At 37.7% G+C, this 19,974-nt stretch overlaps 1 protein-coding gene across 1 annotated transcript in view; it reads left to right on the forward strand.

Annotated features, from left to right (window-relative positions):
* DCC (DCC netrin 1 receptor) overlaps positions 1–19,974 on the forward strand; it is a 1,300,159-nt gene that overhangs the window by 1,128,361 nt on the left and 151,824 nt on the right. The window contains exons 17-18 of the mRNA XM_016186489.2: positions 8,173–8,268; positions 13,189–13,421. Of these exons, the coding sequence (XP_016041975.1) occupies positions 8,173–8,268; positions 13,189–13,421 (329 nt within the window). The remainder of the gene's footprint in view (positions 1–8,172; positions 8,269–13,188; positions 13,422–19,974) is intronic.

Raw genomic sequence — 19,974 nt, forward strand, 5'->3', positions numbered from 1 at the left:
GAGCCAGGGGCTTGAACCAGGATCCTTATGCAGGTCCTTGCACTTCGTGCCACCTGCGCTTAACCCGCTGTGCTTCTGCCTTACTCCTGACTCTGATATTTTAAACTAGTGGCCATAGCCTGGATTGAATTCCTATATGTAGTTTATTTTGCTAGAACAGGTTTATTTAAATTATTTGCCAATTACTTGCTGATCTTTGAAAGCATGGGGACTTCACATAAACTACGAATTTTCAGAAAATTTGACAATACTTGACTGGCCTTCCATATGCTGATAACATATTGGAGCTTAGTAGAGCTGAGTATTGCACTTCTTAGGTAAATCACTTAAATTGCTACTCTAATCCTTTTTGTCCTATTTTCTCTCATACACTGTGACAAGAAGCCCCCACCCTTCTTCTTTTTTTGTTTTTTTTAACCGGGCTGGCTTCACAGGCGGGTAACAGAGACGACCAGAGACACACGACTGAGCTGAGAATGCAGTTTAATCTTTATTCACCAGCGGGCAATGTGCTCCTCCATCTTTCTCTTCCGGCAGCAGAGAGGGACTCCTGAACTAATCACCACACAGATGTGTCCTGTATCTTTCTCCTCCTGTGGCTGCTGCAGGAACTCAGGAAGTATGTAGGATAGGGGGTGGAGAGAAGGGGAAGCGCAGGGCTAAACCACAATCTCCCAGAGGCGGGTGGGTCAGACCAAACCAATGTGAAGCATAGCAACATTTTTTAACCAGAGCAAATTTTTATGCTGACTGTTAGTAATACTGGGAATTGAACCTGATAGTACTGAGAATTTAACTCCTTATATTCAAGTCCTTTGTTTTAGCACTATGTTATCTGTTTCCTCTTTTATTTAAAACAAACTAAAATTTGAACTGCTCAGTATGTGAGTTTTGAGTTCCTAATCTCTTTCACTCATTTAATAAGTACTCATATAAATGCAAATATACAGTGAAAACACACACGCATATATGTAATTTGACTCCCCCAAATGGAAATTTCGCATGGTTTGAACACAGTGAAAATGTTTGTGGTGATGGGCAACCAGTAGAGAGCATGTCACAATGTGCAAGTATCTGGGTTCAAACCCCTAGTCTTCACTGGAGAGGGAATCACAAACTGTGAAGCAGTACTGCAGGCATCTATCTCCCTCACTCTCTCCCCTTTCCCTCTCAATTTCTTCTGTCTTTATCCAACAAAAATTCATAAATACTTGTTTACAAAAAGAAAATGTCTGCATTCTATTTATGTAAATAAATACTACATTTAAAAAACAGACTTCTTTTTTTTAATTATCTTTATTTATTTATTGGATAGAGACAGCCAGAAATTGAGAGGGAAGGGGGAAACAGTGAGGGAAACAGACAGAGAGACAACTGCAACCCTGCTTTACCACTTGCAAAGCTTTCCCCCTGCAGATGGGGACCAGGGGCTGGAACCTGGGTCCTTGTGCATTGTAACATGTGTGCTCAACCAGGTGCGCCACCACCTGGCCCCAAAAACAGACTTCTTGACTGGGGAGATAGTATAATTGTTCTGCAAAAGACTTTTATGCCTGTGGCTCTGAAGTCCCAGGGTCAGTTCATAGCACCATCTTAAACTAGAGCTAAGCAGAGCTCTGTTCTTTCTTACTCAACATAAAACAAATAACATATTTTTGAAATAAGACATATGTTTTTAAAGGGCGTTTTTTCCTAGTAAAGTGTTTGCTGAACTACCTAACTAGATTTTCAACAATCCCCATCTATGTCCTGAGATATATATTTTTTATTTTTTAAATTTTTTAATTTTATTATTTTTATTTTTTATTTATTGGATAGCGACAGCCAGAAATTGAGAGGTAAAGGGAAGATAGAGAGGGAGAGAGACAGAGAGACACTTGCAGCATTGCTTCACCACTTGCAAAGCTTCCTCCCAGCAGGTGAGGACCGGGGGCTGGAAACCAGGTTCTTAACGCATTGTGACATGTGTGCTTAACCAGATGTACCACCACCCGGCCCCTCCTGAAATACTTTCTACTTCATTTTTATCTCTCCACTTCAAAATCCTAACAGTGTTTTCAAACCCTACTTCTATATCTATGCCTGCCTAGAAACATGTATATTTTAATGAGACAGGAAGACAGAGACAGAGAGATACCAGAGCACTGCTCAACTGTGGCTTGTTATGGTGATGGGGACTTAGACCTTTGGTGCCTCAGGCAGGAAGGACTTTGCAGGTAGCCTTTATGCTGTCTCCCAGCACAGGAAGTCTTGATGGTCCAATTCCTCATTAAGTCTTTAGGCACCTAGACTCATGGTAGCATGCATAAGTTATGGCACACACTAAGTAGTCTTTCTTTTCTCTATTCAGAATTTTGATTTTAACCTGATAACAAAGTTATTATGTCACAAATATGATTAGGTCCCTAACAGCACATAACATTCATTGATCAATAACTTTCTTATTGATCAATAAATGTGTCAAAGTAAATTTCACAGGAGATGGTGAGGGGTGGCACTCACATTACCCTTTTTTGTATGATTTCTTTATTGGGGGTATTAATGTTTTATAATTGACAGTAAATACAATAGTTTGTACATATATAACATTTCCCAGTTTTCCATGTAACAATACAACCCCTACTAGGTCCTTTGCTATCATGTTCCAGGACCTATAACATTACTATTTTCAAAAGCTTTTTTTATTGTCAAATGAAACATTGATACAGAAGACCTCACACAGAGCATGTGCAGCTTAATGAAGTGTAAGTTGGAGTTTAACATGTTTCTCTGCTGTTTCCTGCAAATTGGCATCAATCCAGAGGCTTAATCAGTCTAAATAGGTTCAATCCTTTTGGCAAGACTCTGGAGAGAAGTGTGTTCTTTCATTAGTGGGTACATAATGTCTTGATGTCTGTGTTTTATCTTAGCAATCACAAATGCTTAATGCCTAGATCCATTTGTTCATTGGACCTGCAAAGCAGCACCACTCAAATTCTATTATTTGGTTTTGATTAGTTCATTGGGATGAAATTTTAAGGTGATTCTTTCTTCACAGGCTGTTTTGCTACATGGTAGAAGTTTGTTCAAGAAAGATCTAGTACACATTTGATTGATTATCTAGTCTTCAGCAAAGTATTTGAGATCTCTGACCAATTCTTCTTATTATTTAAAATATATGTAGGGCTGGATACAGAGCTAGATCACCAGGTAGAATTTATGTCTTTCTATGCCTGTGCCTATACCCCAGGTTCAAGTAGCACATGGAAGTGTGATGGCTGGGGAGAGGAGGTTTCTCTCTCTCTCTCAATGAGAAAAAGTTGGTCTGGGAGCTGTTAAGGTATGTATGTATGTGCAAGATCTTGACTCTAAACATAAACACATACACACACAATAAATACAACATCTTTATAAATTAATGCACTCATGTATGTGTTATATTTCAGTTAATTTCATATTTTACCACTAGTGGAATTCAGATTATCCTAATCTCCCCTTTCTCCTTCTCCGCCTTCTTTTGTTTCTTTCTTTTTTTAAATACATTTATTTATTCCCTTTTGTTGCCCTTGTTGTTTTATTGTTGTAGTTATTATTGTTGTTATTGATGTGTTGTTGGATAGATATGACAGAGAGAAATCGAGAGAGGAGGGGAAAACAGAGAAGGGGAGATAAAGACAGACACCTGCAGACCTGTTTCACCGCTTGTGAAGTGACTCCCCTGCAGGTAGGGAGCCAGAGGCTGGAACCAGGATCCTTGTGCTTTGCGCCACATGTGCTGTGCACTTACCCTGCTGTGCTACCACCCTACTCCGACTTTTGTTTCTTTTTATTCTCTTCTGGTTCCTTCTTTCCTTTCCTTTCTCTTTCTCTTCTTCCAACTTAACCTTCTCTCTCTCTTCTTCTTTTATTTTTTTTCTTCTTACTATTTTATTTTTTCCCCATAAGGGTTATTGTTGGTGCTCAGTGCATACTTAACTCCACTATCCCCAGTGGCCACCTTTGTTTCTATTTAAAATAGAGTCAGAGAGAGATACAGGAGAGAGAAAAGGAGAGAAGGGGGGGGAGAGAGAAGGAGAAAGAAAAAAGAGGCCTGCATTATAGGTCTACCAGGCATGTCACTGCCCACTCCATTCTCATTTCTTATCTGTAGAAATCTCTTCATTAAGATTCATGAATCTAATTGATGCAATACTTCTACTCTTTGATTATTATTTTTTTAAAGAAGGCTTTGTTCTTCAGAATTTAAAATACTTTTCAAAACCCCATTCTAGGTCCTAGGAGTACTTCTTATTATTGACTCTGTTTCTAGACTTTTCTATAGACTATTTTTAAACAGTTTCAATTAGACCAGAGAAATAAGATATTTGAATTTATACTGATTTTCCTAGTGAAATTTTAGAAACTTAAAACCTGCTTAATTTCTATTTTACTTCTATATGTCAGTTTGTCCACACCAAGAATCTGATCCTCAGTAACACAGGGCATGAAAATATTCAAAATCCTAGCTTTATACTATATTACATTGCCTTGGAATAATAGTATTGTGATTAGTGGTATATATTGAAACATTTGTTTTTGTCTTTAGTATCTCTATCTTTTCTAATTTGTGTCTTTGGATTGTGCTATATCTATAATGTCAGAATATGTAGCTACTGAATAATAAAATATCATTTTAACCATCATTTAGTTTTAGAACTCGTGTTATTTAGCAGTTAACTATTAGACTGATATCTTCCTGGTCATTTTGGGTATCTAAAGTTTGTTTTCTAACAGCTTTTGGTTTGCAAAGAATAGTAGTCCCTGATTGCTTGAAAGATGATGACAGTTTGGTTGTACTCATTATATTTCAGCTTAACTTTTGATTATTTGAAAACCCTCAGATCTCATTTTCTTAGTTTCAGTGTCTCAAATATTATTCTAATTTCTTCTGGAATAAAATACTACTGTCAAAGAGCTTTGGTTCTGTTTGTTTTGGTATGCTTTGTCTCCTCTGGCTGAAGGTGTTATGAGGAACTGAACCTGGGACTTGGGCGCCACAGGCAACATTTTTTTTTTTTTTTACATTGTTTTGATACTGTATTAGCTTGTTCAGCTAATTATGGAATTAACTCAGCTATTTCAGCTTTCAGATATCTAATCACTTCGAGATAATTAGTCTTTTATTTCAGAGTCTCATTTGTTGTTTCCCCATTTTGGATGATATTATTTTTAAAAGCTTTCCTCTTTCCTGTAGTTATTGTATCTGGGTTTTTCTCCTGGTTCATTTCTGCAATGTTTTTTGCATTTAACCATTATACTTGGTGTGTTATGAAGTCCTTCTCTCATTACTTTTCAATTCATTAATTACACTTGCTTGACTTGACTTCTGACTAAGTAATATGCTTGAGACTCACAGTTGTGAATCTTAACAGTTGTTCAGTTGTTTCAATGTTACATCAATTCCTGTGGTATATCACAATGCTTGTTAAACCTTCTTATGTTATTTATCTTCCCTGCAGACTATGGGAGTCTGAGGGATTTTTAACTATAAGATTTTTTTTGTTTGTTTTTTAGCTTAGTCACTCACTATTGATCAAAAAATAAAACAGAGTGAAGGATAGAACAATGATTTTTTTTTTTTGCCTCCAGTGTTATTGCTGGGGCTCAGTGCCTGCACTGTGAACCCACTGCTCCTGGAGGCCATTTTTTTTCCCTTTTATTGCCATTGTTGTTTATCATGGTTGTTGTTGTTGTTATTATTGTTATTGCTGTCATTGTTGTTGGATAGAACACAGAGAAATAGAGATAGGAGGGAAAGACAGAGAGGGGGAGAGAAAGATAGACACCTACAGACCTGCTTCACCACTTGTGAAGTGACCCACCTGCAGGTGGGGAGTCTGGGGTTTGAACCAGTTGGTCCTTGCTCTTTGTGCCATGTGTGCTTAAGCGTGTGCACAATGATTATGCAAAGACTCCCATGCCTCAAGGGTCCAAAGTCCAGGCCCAATCTTCTGCTCCACCACCAGCCAGAGCCAAGCCAAGCAGCACTCTGTGGTCCTGTGTTTCTGAATAAATCCTGATTTCTGAGGGAATTGTTCACCCTTTTTCCTAATTTATCAGAAGAACAATGTGAAAAGACTCCTACTATAGAGCCACACCTCTGGACCACTGGGAGTATAGATTTTTTTTCCTGAGCCACCCTGTAAGTTCTCTTCCCCCACTCCTCCCCCATGTCAATCTAGGGCTTTCCTGCTACTGTTCCTACCCCTGAAAGGCAACAGCAATGGAGACACAAAGTTTTGAATTGGTTATGTTTAGGTGATCTTCTCCTCCCTTCATCAGTCTTTATGTTGATAAAACTCAGACTAGAGGTGGTGCCTCAACTGCCTAACAGCTGGATTGACACCATCCACTCCTGAGTAAGTAATTTCTGAGGCTAAAAGCCTCAGGAATCTGACCTTAAGCCCCTCTCAATCCATTACTCGCACTTGTTTGCACCCACCCATGGCTTGGAGGGTTCCCAAAGTAATCCTAGTCCTATTTTGTTGCATTCTCAGGTGATCCTCTTTGGTATTCCTAGTTGATCAGGGACAGAAAAATGCAGCTGCTGTTATATCCTAGCCATGCCTCCAGAAGTCCTCCCTAAATGATGTTTTTAAATTAGCAAAACTTTCTTGAGTTCTGTGTCTATAGAATTTCTTCTATTCTCTTTCTTCCTCAAGGATAACTGTTAACCTTATCTTAGTACTTCCTTCTAGTATTTGTCACTGTTTTGAATTCTTTTATACTATTTCTTAATTTCATATTTTGTCATCTTCTTGTATTTGTATCCAAAAATAGACACCATTTTTAATTTTTCTATTCATATATATGCATATGTATAAAAACATACCTTTTTCTGCATTTTATAGTCATGATTTATGTTACTATTGCATAACTGATATTTAATTTTTTTAAATCTTGTTTAGCATTTTTAGCAATAATAAAGTTTTGATTATTTTCTTTGTTTATTTTTAAGCCTTTTGTTTACTTGTCTATAATAGGAGTTATGCTTTCTTTTATTTTATTTCAGAAGGAATTTAAGAGTACTCGCTTTCATAAAATTTTCTTCCCTACTTTCCCAGAAGTCCAAAAAACGTTTCTAGGGAGTGGGACAGTAGCGCAGCAGGTTAAGTGCACATGGCGCAAAGCGCAAAGACCCGTAAAGATACTGGTCCAAGTTCCCGGCTCCCCACCTACAGGAGAGTGGCTTCACAGGAGGTGTAGTAGGTCTGCAGGTGTCTTTCTCTCCCCCTCTCTGTCTTCCCCTCCTCTCTCCATTTCTCTCTGACCTTACAATGACAGTATCAATAACAACAGCCTACAACAACAATAAAAAAACAACAGGGGCAACAGAAGGGAAAATAAATAAATAAGTAAATAAAAAATTAAAAATAAAACCTAAAAAATGTTTCTAAATACCTATATTTCACTTTCTTGTTGCTACTTTTAAAACCAGAGCTCAACAAATCATAGCTTGTGAGACACTTCTGGCCCAATTTTTGCTTTTATTTGAGTCCAACTGAATTAAAAATGATCTTCATATTTTTGTAGTGTTGTATACAAGGGAACAAACACAGATGGATATGTGACTAGGATGATCTAGTCTGTGTAATAAAAACAGTCACTATTGGTCTCTCAGTCAGCTTGAGTCCTACAAAAACTGTTAGCCAGCTTCCTGAGTTTTCCTCACTTTTCTTCCTTCTTACTTATATTTTCAGGTATATATATATATATTCTGTCCTCAAGGCAATACATTGTTCTTTCTAATCATTGATTGGTGGTTACTGGAAGATTACACTGTTTCGGGTCTGATGCTTCCTTCTGAATTTCTTACACAGATGTTGATGCCATTCTGTGGTTTATCCACATCACATGTGTTTTATGGTTTAGGATTATCTCTCATTTCTTAGTATTAATTTAATGCAGTTGTCCAGATGTTTTGTGTTTTATCTCTAGCCATTTGGCCACTTTTTGTATAAGATTCAGGAAAATAAAAAATAAAAAATTGATCGTCTCAATTGCCACCTTCTTTCCAGAATCAAATTCAGTTATTTTTAAACAGCAATGTATCTAAGAGATTATATTGAATTTGATTTCTGTAAAATGTTTATTTTAAGTATTTTGGCACAATAAACAGATTAATGTGATCTTATTCTTTTTGTTTCTCTCCAGAGTCAAGTTCCCATTATGTAATCTCCCTAAAAGCTTTCAACAATGCAGGAGAAGGAGTTCCTCTTTATGAAAGTGCCACCACCAGATCCATAACAGGTAAGAGAAAATAGTTCTCTGTGACAAGCTATTTGCTATTTGAGTTCTGGTGGAAAAAATAATGAAACAGTAGAGCCAAATAAAAAGTAACATATATAAATATATATGTATGTACGTATATTTTCATGTCCTGAATCTTGTTCACATACACTTACAGTTTTTAAATTTGTTTTTCTTTTTAACTTTCAAAACAAAGCAACAGAAATTTTGCCTATTAAATCATATATGGACTTAGAAAGAAAGCATCCTCCTCATTAAGTAGTTTCATGTTTGGTGCCCTGATACCACTTTTCATCATCTTGATGATCCTGTCTCATCTTGCAAATCAATGCAATTTAGGAAGGAGAATATATGCACAAAGATTGCTAAAAGTCCAAATGAACAATTGGCTTCCTACCCACAGTCCTTTGAGCTAGTGTGAGAAGGGTCAAGTAACTTCCTGGAGCTATTTTGGACTGAGATGAGTCACGTAGGTAACTTCTGTCTAAGATGGGCCTACAGGTCATTCCACAGTGCTCAGAGCCTTTAGATTTTCAAAAAATTGACTACCCCAAGAGTTTATGCCTTTTTGGAATAATTTTTTGTGTGACCTGATACTAATTCAAATTCACATTAATGAACAACTTTGAAAATATATATATATTTGCCCAAACTTAGAAATTATTTAAGAATAAACATTTTTAGGTGACAAAAATATCAATTTCAAACAGAGAGATAGCAGTCTTATAAACTGGAGTTAAATTGCTCAGAGAGAACTATTTAAGACACTATCATTATTCTTTCTTTCTTTCTTTCTTTCTTTCTTTCTTTCTTTTTTTGGCCTCCAGGGTTATCACTGGGGCATAGTGCCTGCACTATGAATCCACTGCTCCTAGAGGTCACTTTTGTTGTTGGTGTTGGATAGGACAGAGAGAAATTGAGAGAGGAAGAGCAGAGAGGGAGAGAGAAAGATTGACATCTGCAGACCTGCTTCACTGCTTGCAAAGCGACCTCTCTGCAGGTGGGGAGCTGGAGGCTTACATCTGGTAAACCTGGTCCATTGCTCCCATCCTTGCACTTCATATTATGTGTGCTTAACCTGGTGCACTACAGACTGGTCCCCCACCAATTTCCTTCCCCATATCATATGTTGTCATTCTTTCATTATCAGCACATGTGTTTGGAAACTGTGTGAGGAATGTTGTTACTAAAGAAAAATCAGTTCAGATTGGAGATGAATTAATGAAGCTAGAAATTCAAATGAAACAAGAAATTCTTTCTTGTAATTTCATTTTTTTCAACCAGGGTTATCACTGGGGTTTAGTACCTTCACTGTTCCTGGTCACATTTTTTTTTTCTTTTCTCTAGGTAGAAAGTGAGAGACAGGGAAAGACAGAAATAGAGATAAAGGCAGAGACAGAATAAGAAGAGGTAATGAAACACTCTTCCTCCACTTGTGGAGCTTCCTCCCTGCAGGGGTCTCCATGTGATGACCTAGGTCCAGACCTGGGTTCTCATCTAGTAAAGCGACCCATTTGCAAGTCCCGGAAACCAGTCCTATTTAAAGGAAAAGCGTAAACTTTTCCTAAGTGTGGCAGACACATTTTATTGTGTTTCCACATGTCATGGAAGATGGATAAATAGAATCAAAGGTTTTTGGGAGAAAAATTCTGGGAGAAACTCTCTCAATAAACGTGTCATTGTGCCACATAGGAAACATTCTGTCTCTGAGATTCAGAGTATTCTTGTGAGCCATCCTGGAAGAGACAACATAAAGTCAATAAAAAGCAAGAGGCAATAAACACATAAGACTAGCTTAAATTTTAGGTGAGAGAGCTTCCTATAAGTTAGTGCTTGTACACTGATGTGCTCAGGAACCTCACCTCATCCCCAGGAGAACTGGGTAACAAGTTTCACCAGGTCCCATGGGCAGGCTAAGAGCTTCATTTTTGCTATGAAGCTGTTTATCTATTATTAATGGAAGAACATGACATTCTTTGAGCCTGGAGAAGAGACAGGAATAGGAGTATAATGAAGTTTTTTTTAATTTAATTTTTGATCCTTAACCTTTTTATCAATATCTAAATGAAATGCAACCCAGAGTAAAAGTGAGTTATTTTTTAAAAGCTTATGGAACTGAAAATTTATGGATGTTTATCTAAACACTTATTAGAAATCGAATAGGATTCTCTTTTTGGCAAAAGTTTGGAAGAAATATTTGTATGTATATTATATGCATGTACGGCCCATGCTCTTGAATACAACCACGGGAAATCAATAGCATACTTAAGAATATGAAGAAAAAAAATGAAAAAGGTTTTTCAGCTACAGAAGACTGTTTTTAATTCAACTACTTTAACAGTTCCTATCCTGGGAGAAGAATCTAATTAGCAGTATATGCAGCTTACATGCATTTGGAATAGAAATCGTAATGCATCAGGATATGTTGCTTTGTTGAGAGTACTCTGTCTCTGCACTATTCAGTGTGATAGAATAAGTTCATGGGGCCACTGAACACCTGCAACTGATTAGGGTTACAGAAAAAATAATGCTTAATTTAATTAACTTCAGTTCACGTTGTTTGAGTATCTAGTGTGTTCTCAGTTTCTCAAGAAGGTGGCAACAAGAATGATAGACCATGTCAAAAAAAAAAAAAAAGAAAAGGAAAAAGAAGAAAAGAAAAGAAAAAGAAAGAAAAGAGAAAAAAATCACTCCAATTAGAAAGAAACATTTGACTAGGTTCTCATTATTGAATTATCTAAGTCCACAGATGAATGCCAACAAATAGCATTCTTGGAATTTGAGTGACACATCTGGATCTGAGACTCCCCCAAACTCAGCAAGTTATGAGAAATACTCAGTTTTTTAAAATATTTATTTATTTTCCCTTTTTGTTGCCCTTGTTTTTCATTGTTGTTGTAGTTGTTGTTGATGTCATCATTGTCGGACAGGACAGAGAGAAATGCAGAGAGGAGGGGAAGACAGAGAGGGGGAGAGAAAGACAGACACCTGCAGACCTGCTTCACCACCTGTGAAGCGACTCCCCTGCAGGTGGGGAGCCAGGGGGCTCAAACCAGGATCCTTACGCCTGCCTTTGAGCTTTGCGCCATGTGCGCTTAACCCGCTGCACTACTGCCCCACTCCCCCCAATACTCAGTTTTTTATATCCAGAAATGGACTATCACCGTTTCTTGAAGAGGGATCACCACTTTTCAAAACTGTATACACCGTACTGGTGAAAGGTTACAGAGTTGACAGAGGATTACCAAGAAAACTAGACAAAGCAAAGAAATAACAAATAGGGCAACCTATTTGCCTGTTCATCAGAAAAGGAGTTTGCAATTCAGAACCAAGATTCCCTGCTCAGAAGCTTGGCAAAGTCAGCTAAGAACAGAGAGATAAAGTGAGGCAGTTCTGCAGCCACCTGATGGATGGCTGGGGGGGTCCTCCTAGAGGCTGCAGTGTCTTCAGCTCCTCCTTCATCATTTCATAAATCCATTTGGGCTTAAAGGCACCCTTAATCAAAAGACATCAAATGAAATAAGAAAGTCTAGGCTCTGTCATTAAATTTTAAACACACATTTTTCTTTCTCCTCTTCCCCCCCTTCCTTTTGTTCAGTTTTTTTTGTTTGTTTTCAGGTTTTATATTTTGTTCCAAAGACCACAGCCTAGTAAACTAATAAATAATTCATTGGAAAACAGAGTGATGAGTAGAGGATAGGCATTTGAAATGCAGTGGACAAAGTGAAACAATCATCAAGAACAGCCAGCAGCTGCTGCTCTAGGAAGGAGGCTGTTTAAGAATATAAACTGTGTGTACACAGCCTCATAGGCTCTGTGTTTAGTGGGTCTTGACTCCCCAGTCCCCATCAGAGGCCTGGCCTAAGAGCTCATCTTGATTCTTATTAGAGGACTTGGTACATAATTTAAAAGTGAACTTTAAAATAAGCAACTTTTAAGTATGAAAGAAGAGGCTCAAATCCATTGCCACAAAAGACTCCTCTGATTCTGATATCCCAGAGGAAGAAGTACAAGAATCTTAGAGGATTCTGTAAAAGCACACACATCACACAGATTCTGATTCTGTCACTGGTCAAGGCATGTGTGTCTCATCAATCTGCAGGTAATTCATTCTGTCTCCTCAGTCAAAAGTACAACCTTCCAACAAAGCTGAATTGAGACTATTTGAATGCCTGACAAGTCTACAATCTTGGCGGAATATTTATTTTGTGAGAATGTAGGTGAAATAGTCACTTCAGTCCTTTTCTTTAGGGATTTCAATCTAAGAAAGACTGACACACTAAGTGCTACTTGAAACCTAATTATCAAATGCATCACTGGATCATGTGGACTTGGTCAGTCTGGTTTTGTGCAGTGTCAGCCGCTGACAGACTGCTGCAGATGTCAGGCCCTTTGTTCTTGGCCATTTGACTTCACTAAGCAACATTTATGCAGATGTGAACTAACCAATAACAAGAACACTAGAGATACTACATCAAGCTAGAGAAAAATGGATGAAAAGTGAGGAACTATATAAACACATTTTTCTTTCACAACTGGAAATAAACCCACACCTCTTTTTATCTTACAGAGCTATTTGCATAGTTACAAAACAGATATATTTTACTTGGATCTCTTAAGAAGCAATGTGTGACATTCCAAGGGAAGAAATGTGATTGAAATATCTAAAAAGATGTGACAGCCTACTTGATAAAGCTGTAAAATGTGTAAATCACAGATAATAGTAATTTTTGTAATATAAGAAATACTGTTTTTGATACTGATTGAATTAATTCTGTCTTTTTCTGTTCTTCTCGTGTTCCCTTTCATCATTATTGCCACACATTTAACTCATTGTGATGTGTTACCACTGATATTTATTTTTTTAACTCTTCTGTTTATGTATTTATTTGTTTCATTTTGGTGGGTTTTTAAACCCAGACCCCACTGACCCAGTTGATTATTATCCTTTGCTTGATGATTTCCCCACCTCCGTCCCAGATGTCTCCACCCCCATGCTCCCACCAGTAGGTGTACAGGCTGTGGCTCTTACCCATGATGCTGTGAGGGTCAGCTGGGCAGACAACTCTGTCCCTAAGAATCAAAAAACATCTGAAGTGCGACTTTACACCGTCCGGTGGAGGACCAGCTTTTCTGCAAATGCGAAATACAAGGTGAAGTTCTAGTTGATAGCATGAAATTTAAAATGAACTGTCATTTGTTTAATACATTGTTTTAAATGCTTCCTGAGTTGACTTGAGTCATTTTTCTACAAAGAAACAAAGCACTGTTATAGCTCAATATCTAAAATTAGCAAGGAAATAATTGTATCTCAGTAAACAATTCTAAGATAAGGTAGAACAACATCAAAAGCTGCAAAATGTTATTTGAATTACACCAGATGCTAGGTTTGTATAAATAATTTGATTCTGTACAAGAGAATGCTATTTCCCTTTGAAAATAGCAAGGCTTCACATTAATTTTCTCGATAGATTTTTATGTCTTTCTTTTCATTTGGAATCCTGATTGACGCCCAAGGCAACCCTATTAATGTTACAGGGACAACATTGTATAAAGAATATGACAGGGGAATACATAACCTGAAGTTATTTTTAATAATACCCTTAGAAAGCATTTTGGACCATTAATATCTACTTCCTTGTTTAACCTTGAAATGTGTCCAGAAAACCCATACTTCATATTCCCCATTAACTACTATGAATTAGACCAGCCACCAAATCATTCCACACCCACTAACAGCTCTGTAGTGATATGTATTTGAGGTACTTTCATTACCATCTTCAAATCTTTATAAGACGATGTCAGCAATTCTAACGAGTGATAATTTCTTCCTTTGTAGGGCTGTCATGATGTCAGTATAATCAAACTGAAATACACCAATGTAGTAAAAAATGAAAACATTTAGCATGTGAGTAGCTACCTAGAGTTGTGCTCTCTCAGAAAGGTAGTTGAACCTGGTTTACTTGTTACTGATAAACATGTAGCATATAATTTTTGGAATGAATTATGTATCCAGTTATATATATATATATATTTATTTATTTATAAGAATCTGAAAGTTATCTGAGTGAGATAATGCATTTAAGCACATTTAAAATATAAAACCTTATAGGATGATAAACTTGGGACCAAGTAATTGACATTAACAGTAAGAGCATAACTGTCACCCAGAAGTCAAGAGACCAAATAGTTCACCCCATGGCATCCTACCTTTTCAAATTCTTTTTCACCCCCCCCCCCCGCCTCCCGACACACACATACACTTTACTGGGGCAGCCCTTAGAGAAAATTAGAATCTCTGATGTTTTACCAATGATCTTGCTTAATCCAGCCAAGCCAATAGTGATTAGGGGAAATGAAAATGTCCTTTGGGAATTTCAGAAACTAAAGACCCATAGTGTAAAGCAAGATTCCATCAACAATTTTGTAAATCTGCTTTTTTTCCCTGTAGTTGTGGTGCTTTTGTTTCTAGTTTCACTCAATTCTTAAGTGACATAAAATTCACATTTTATTGTAAAGAAGTTATTATTTGAAACCATTTAAAAATGGTTTTCTTTGGTACTTCTGCCCTGCTAGTTCATATATTTGGAAAAATTATTCAGGCCAATCCAAATAGTATCATTGCTATAACACACATTGCAAGCACCCTATCCATCTCCTTACAGTATCAGATTTAAGACTCAGAGAACTATAAATAAAGATAACAGATCCGATAAGACAACCAGTGGAGCATGAGGACTTTAAAAAGAAAACAGTCTCTTTTCTGTACATACTGGCTGAGTTTAACGTTACTTTCCAAAGTCTACTTTAAAATTTTTATGCTCCTAATTGCTATACTTTGTAGATACATTAAAGTCACAGAATGGCAATGGGAATTATGCCAGTATGTGAACTGTTCTGATGGGCAATGATTCTTATCTGTAGAATGGTTTGTGTTCCAATTTTTGAGGCAAATTATTTTGGTTGAATAGTTAATATAGCAGACAGAACTATGGCGCCCTGTAAAAAATGCCTATAAAGTGAGACTTATAAACTATCCTTTGGGCAGATGACAGAACTTTCTCATGGAATGGTTTGGATATATATATAAATTTAAAGAATTTATTTATTTATTGATGAGAAAGATAGGTGGAGAGAGAAAGAACCAGACATCACTCTGGCACATGGGCACATGTGCTGCCAAGGATTGAACTTGGGACCTCATGGTTGAGAATCCAGTGCTCTATCCACTGCACCATATGTATCTTTTCTTTAAAATATTTTATTTATTTATTAATGAGAAATATAGAAGGAGAGAGAGAAAGAACCAGACATCACTCTGGTACATGTGCTACCAGGGATTGAACTCAGGACCTCATGCCTGAGAGTCTAGTACGTTAGCCACTGCACCACCTCCCAGACCACACGATATACGTATTTTTTCAACTGTTTCTTTCCTCTTCATCAACTCACTGCTTCAGCTTTAAATTACTCACAGTTCATTCTCCTTTTAACTTTTAAATATTTTGTTTTATTTATTTATTGGATAGAAGCAGAGAGAAATCAAGAGGAGAGGGGAAGAGAGAGACACCTTCAGACTTGCTTCACCAGTAATTAAGCTTCTTCTCACAGGTGGGGAACAAGCTTGAACCCAGGCTCTGTGCACTGTAATGTGAACATTCAACCTGGTGCATTAATACCTGGACCCAACATTTCACCCTCCTTCAACACACACACACACAGAGAGAGAGAGAGAGAGAGAGAGAGAGAGGTTGTGAGAGAGAGAGAGAGGGAGTTTGACAGAGATAGTTTACTCATATTTTGAGAACTGGAGGAACAAATTGGGTAATAAGCTAAATATTGAACATATCTGGTGCACTAAAAATAATTATTTTTTTGCAAGCAACTATAATAGAATATATTGGTATTACATTTTCAACATTTCAGAGAACTGTTAATATCTATTATTTCATCTCATTTCTACTACAGTTTCATAAAGTAGTCAAGTATATACATGGGTAGAAAGGGAGACATACATACATGTAATCAAATGACCTGAGCTCAAGAATTGGCTTTCAGATGTCCTATCATGTTACTTAACTCATTTTCTCTCCTATGTGGTTGGGGTACTCACTCTTACTGTAAACTTAAGAATGGCCAGGACCCTTCATATTTAATGCAATTATCTTTATAATGATATAGACAGAGTAATACAATCTGACAAACATTCCACAATAAAGTTGCATCAGTATTCAGCTGATCTGATGACTTCATCTAGGGCTTTCCCCCACAGAACTACTGTATTATTTAGTCCTAAATCAAGTACAAATCCAGACATTTGATTATCCAAAGTTTTAACTTTATTTTCCTGATACATTTTCTGTATATTTCAGGCTACATGTGATTAAATACATGATGTTTTACATGTATTTCCATTCAAATTCACCAGCTAATACCAGATATAATACGAGCATTACAGAAATTAAGGGGTCTTCAAGCCTGAGTCTCAGTTCTCACAATTCTTGCAACTCAATAGAAAATTCAGCACATGGCTAACAATATTTATCATGCTAGAAAGATGTATAAAATATGGTACCTAACATTTATTGAACATTTACACTGGTTTAGATATTTAGTTTAACTTACTTCACACTTTAAGTTATGTTAGGGGGTCAGTTCTGTGGGTTTTTTTTTTATACATTTGGACATTTACTATTCACAGAATAATCCATAGTTATTCAAACTACCTCTATACTTAATGGTTTATGATGAATAGCAACTTTCCATGAAGTTTCTGAGATAACTCAGTGAATTTTCATGGTATGTATATAATGTAAGTGTGTCATTCTAAGACACAAAGATACTCTTAGTGACCATCCAAATGCCAATAACATCACTGTTCAAAGAGACTGATTATATCAGAGTGTGACCCTAGTCTCTAAGATGAAACATTTCTCATGTCACATTTCTTCCCTTTATTTCCTTTTTTTTTTTTTTTTTAACATTTTGAGATATATGGGATAGTGAGGGGGCACAAGATGGGAAGTTATATACTAGTAGGTCAGATGCAACTGCCTACTATCTTTCTTTGATGGAATTCTATCTTCCTGAATATGCAAAGTATTTTTACATTTATTTAGGGCATCCATTTTTTTTTCTTCCTCCTCCAGGGTTATTGCTGGGCTCGGTGCCTGCACCATGAATCCACCGTTCCTGGAGGCCATTTTTTCCCCCTTTTGTTGCCCTTGTTGTAGCTTCGTTGTGGTTATTATTATTGCCCTTGTTGACACAATTCGTTGTTGGATAGGACAGAGAGAAATGGAGAGAGGAGGGGAAGACTGAGAAGGGGAGAGAAAGACAGACACCTGCAGACCTGCTTCACTGCCTGTGAAGCGACTCCCAGGCAGGTGGGGAGCCGGGGGCTCGAACTGGGATCCTTATGCCGGTCCCTGCTTTGTGCCACATGCGCTTAACCCACTGCGCCACTGCCCGACCCCCAGGGCATCCATTTTTATAGCTATTATCAAAAGGAGCTTTCGATGAATGTTTATGAGATTATCACTTTAATATGGTTGAAGTACACATTGCCAAAATGTTATTAATACTGTTAAATATTTATATATTTGTAATGAAATGTAGTTTTCTTATCTATAACCCAAGCAAAATGTGCACTAAAATAAAAATGATAAACAGCACTAGAATGGCAAGGAAGGTGATAGATAAGACACAGATGGGGAGAAAGAACTTTCCTAGGATTTCTAAACAGAGACCTGTAACAGTGCAATAAACATGAAAATAAATATTTGGCTTTGGAAGAACATCAAGATCTGAATACTAAATATAAGTTGATATTTATTAGAAGCATTGTCTTGAATTTTCGTGATCTAATTGGAATTATGAATTACTTTAAGAGATTAACTTGCTTTTGATTCAGGAAGTGGTGCAGTGTATAAAGCATTGGATTCTCAACCATGAGGTCCTGAGTTCAATCTCTGGCAGCACATGTACCAGAGTGATGTCTGGTTCTTTCTCTCTCTGCCTATCTTTCTCATGAATAAATAAAAATTATATATATAAATTTGCTTCTTCTACATTCTAGTTTGAACTTTTGGGTAAGTGATAAAGATGAATAATTTACTTTCTACTAAGGTATCTTTAAGCCATTGTTTAAAAACCACTAGATTCAGGGGAAAATGTCATTTTGCACCACGGAGAAGAGAGAGAGGAGGTCCGGAGTGAAGAGGGAACACAAATCTTTATTTGCGCTGGCACCTCAGAGTTGGGTGCTAGAGAAGCAGGTTGGGCCATGTGGAGGTAGCGAAAATGGCCGCCTCACGCAGTAACCTTTCCTGTGTCTGAACACTGGAGTGAAGCGCTGGCAAGAGAGTGAGGTGCGGAAGAAGAAGGGCTTTTATAGGAGCAGCTTTCGGGAGAATGGGAAGGGGGAGGAGTAACCATAGCACTCCAGGATAGGATAATAACTCTTGTGAGAATGGGAAGGGGAGGAGTAACCAAAGGACTCCAAATATCGCAGGGAAATAGATAATGCCCTGAGGGCACAACATGGCAGAACAGGCACTCCGAGAATGTCTCAACTCTCACGGGAACTAGCAGTAGCCTGAAGGGGCAACATGGCAGATGTGAATGCATATGCACAATTTCCCAGCATCTCCCCCTTTCCTTTTATCTATTGCCCAGGGCAACAGTGTGTAAAGTCTGTGAACTACTCAGGGTCAGTCTATGAAAAACCAGCAACTTGAAGGGAAGGAAGCTGCTATAAAATTGGCTAAAGTGTCCAAAGGGTATACCAGCAAGTCCGATAGAAGTCTCAGTCCAAAGTAGGTGACTAGGGGGAGAAATGGCAAGGGATGAAACGCTGCATGAGGAAGGTCAGCCTCTGGAATTCCACTTTTCTGTAGAGAGTGAGCTGGAACCGCCAAAACATGACAGTCAAAGTAGAAGCAGGAAAGGCAGGCAGGCAGTAAAAAGTTCTGTCCTTGGAGTCTGTTAATCAGGTTCTTCAGATCGCGTCAGGTTACATCTAGGGTTTTGGGGGGGTGTGCCACTGTAATCGTGCCATCTAGTGGGTGATGTCAGGGTGTGCAGGGGTCCAGATGTTTTTTTCTGGGATTCCTGTGGAAGAAACACAAACAATCTGCTTCTCGTGGTTAGCAGGGCATCTGATTTGAATGCTTTATAGAAAATAGGTTTGGTGCCTTAGCCAACTGAGTATTGGGGGATGTATGTTTCCTATTCATTTATTATTATTATTTTATATTATTTGTCATGGTAGTCAGCTGTTATCTGGAAGGTCCTGGGTGATTCATGGGGAAAAAGAACTTATCTATTAACAAGGACTCTAAGGTGAAGGGAAGCAGGATTTTTTTTTTTTTTGGTATTTTGCCTTTTGTTGCCCTAGTTGTTTTATTGTTGTAATTATATTGTTGTTGTTACTGATATTGTGGTTGTTGGATAGAACAGAGAGAAATGGAGAGAGGAGGGGAAGAAAGAGAAGAGGAGAGAAAGAGACACCTGCAGACCTGCTTCACTGCCTGTGAAGCGATTCCCCTGCAGGTGAGGAGCCAGGGGCTCAAAATGGGTTACTTAAGCCGGTTCTTGCACTTAGCGCCACCTGCACTAAACCCGCTGTGCCACCGCCCAATTCCCAGGAACTATCTTTTAACATAAACTCTATGGCCATGCCAATAGCAACCTTGAGGGCACATG

The sequence above is a fragment of the Erinaceus europaeus genome, chromosome 15 (genome assembly GCF_950295315.1).
Source record: "Erinaceus europaeus chromosome 15, mEriEur2.1, whole genome shotgun sequence".
NCBI classification, from domain to species: Eukaryota; Metazoa; Chordata; class Mammalia; order Eulipotyphla; family Erinaceidae; genus Erinaceus; species Erinaceus europaeus.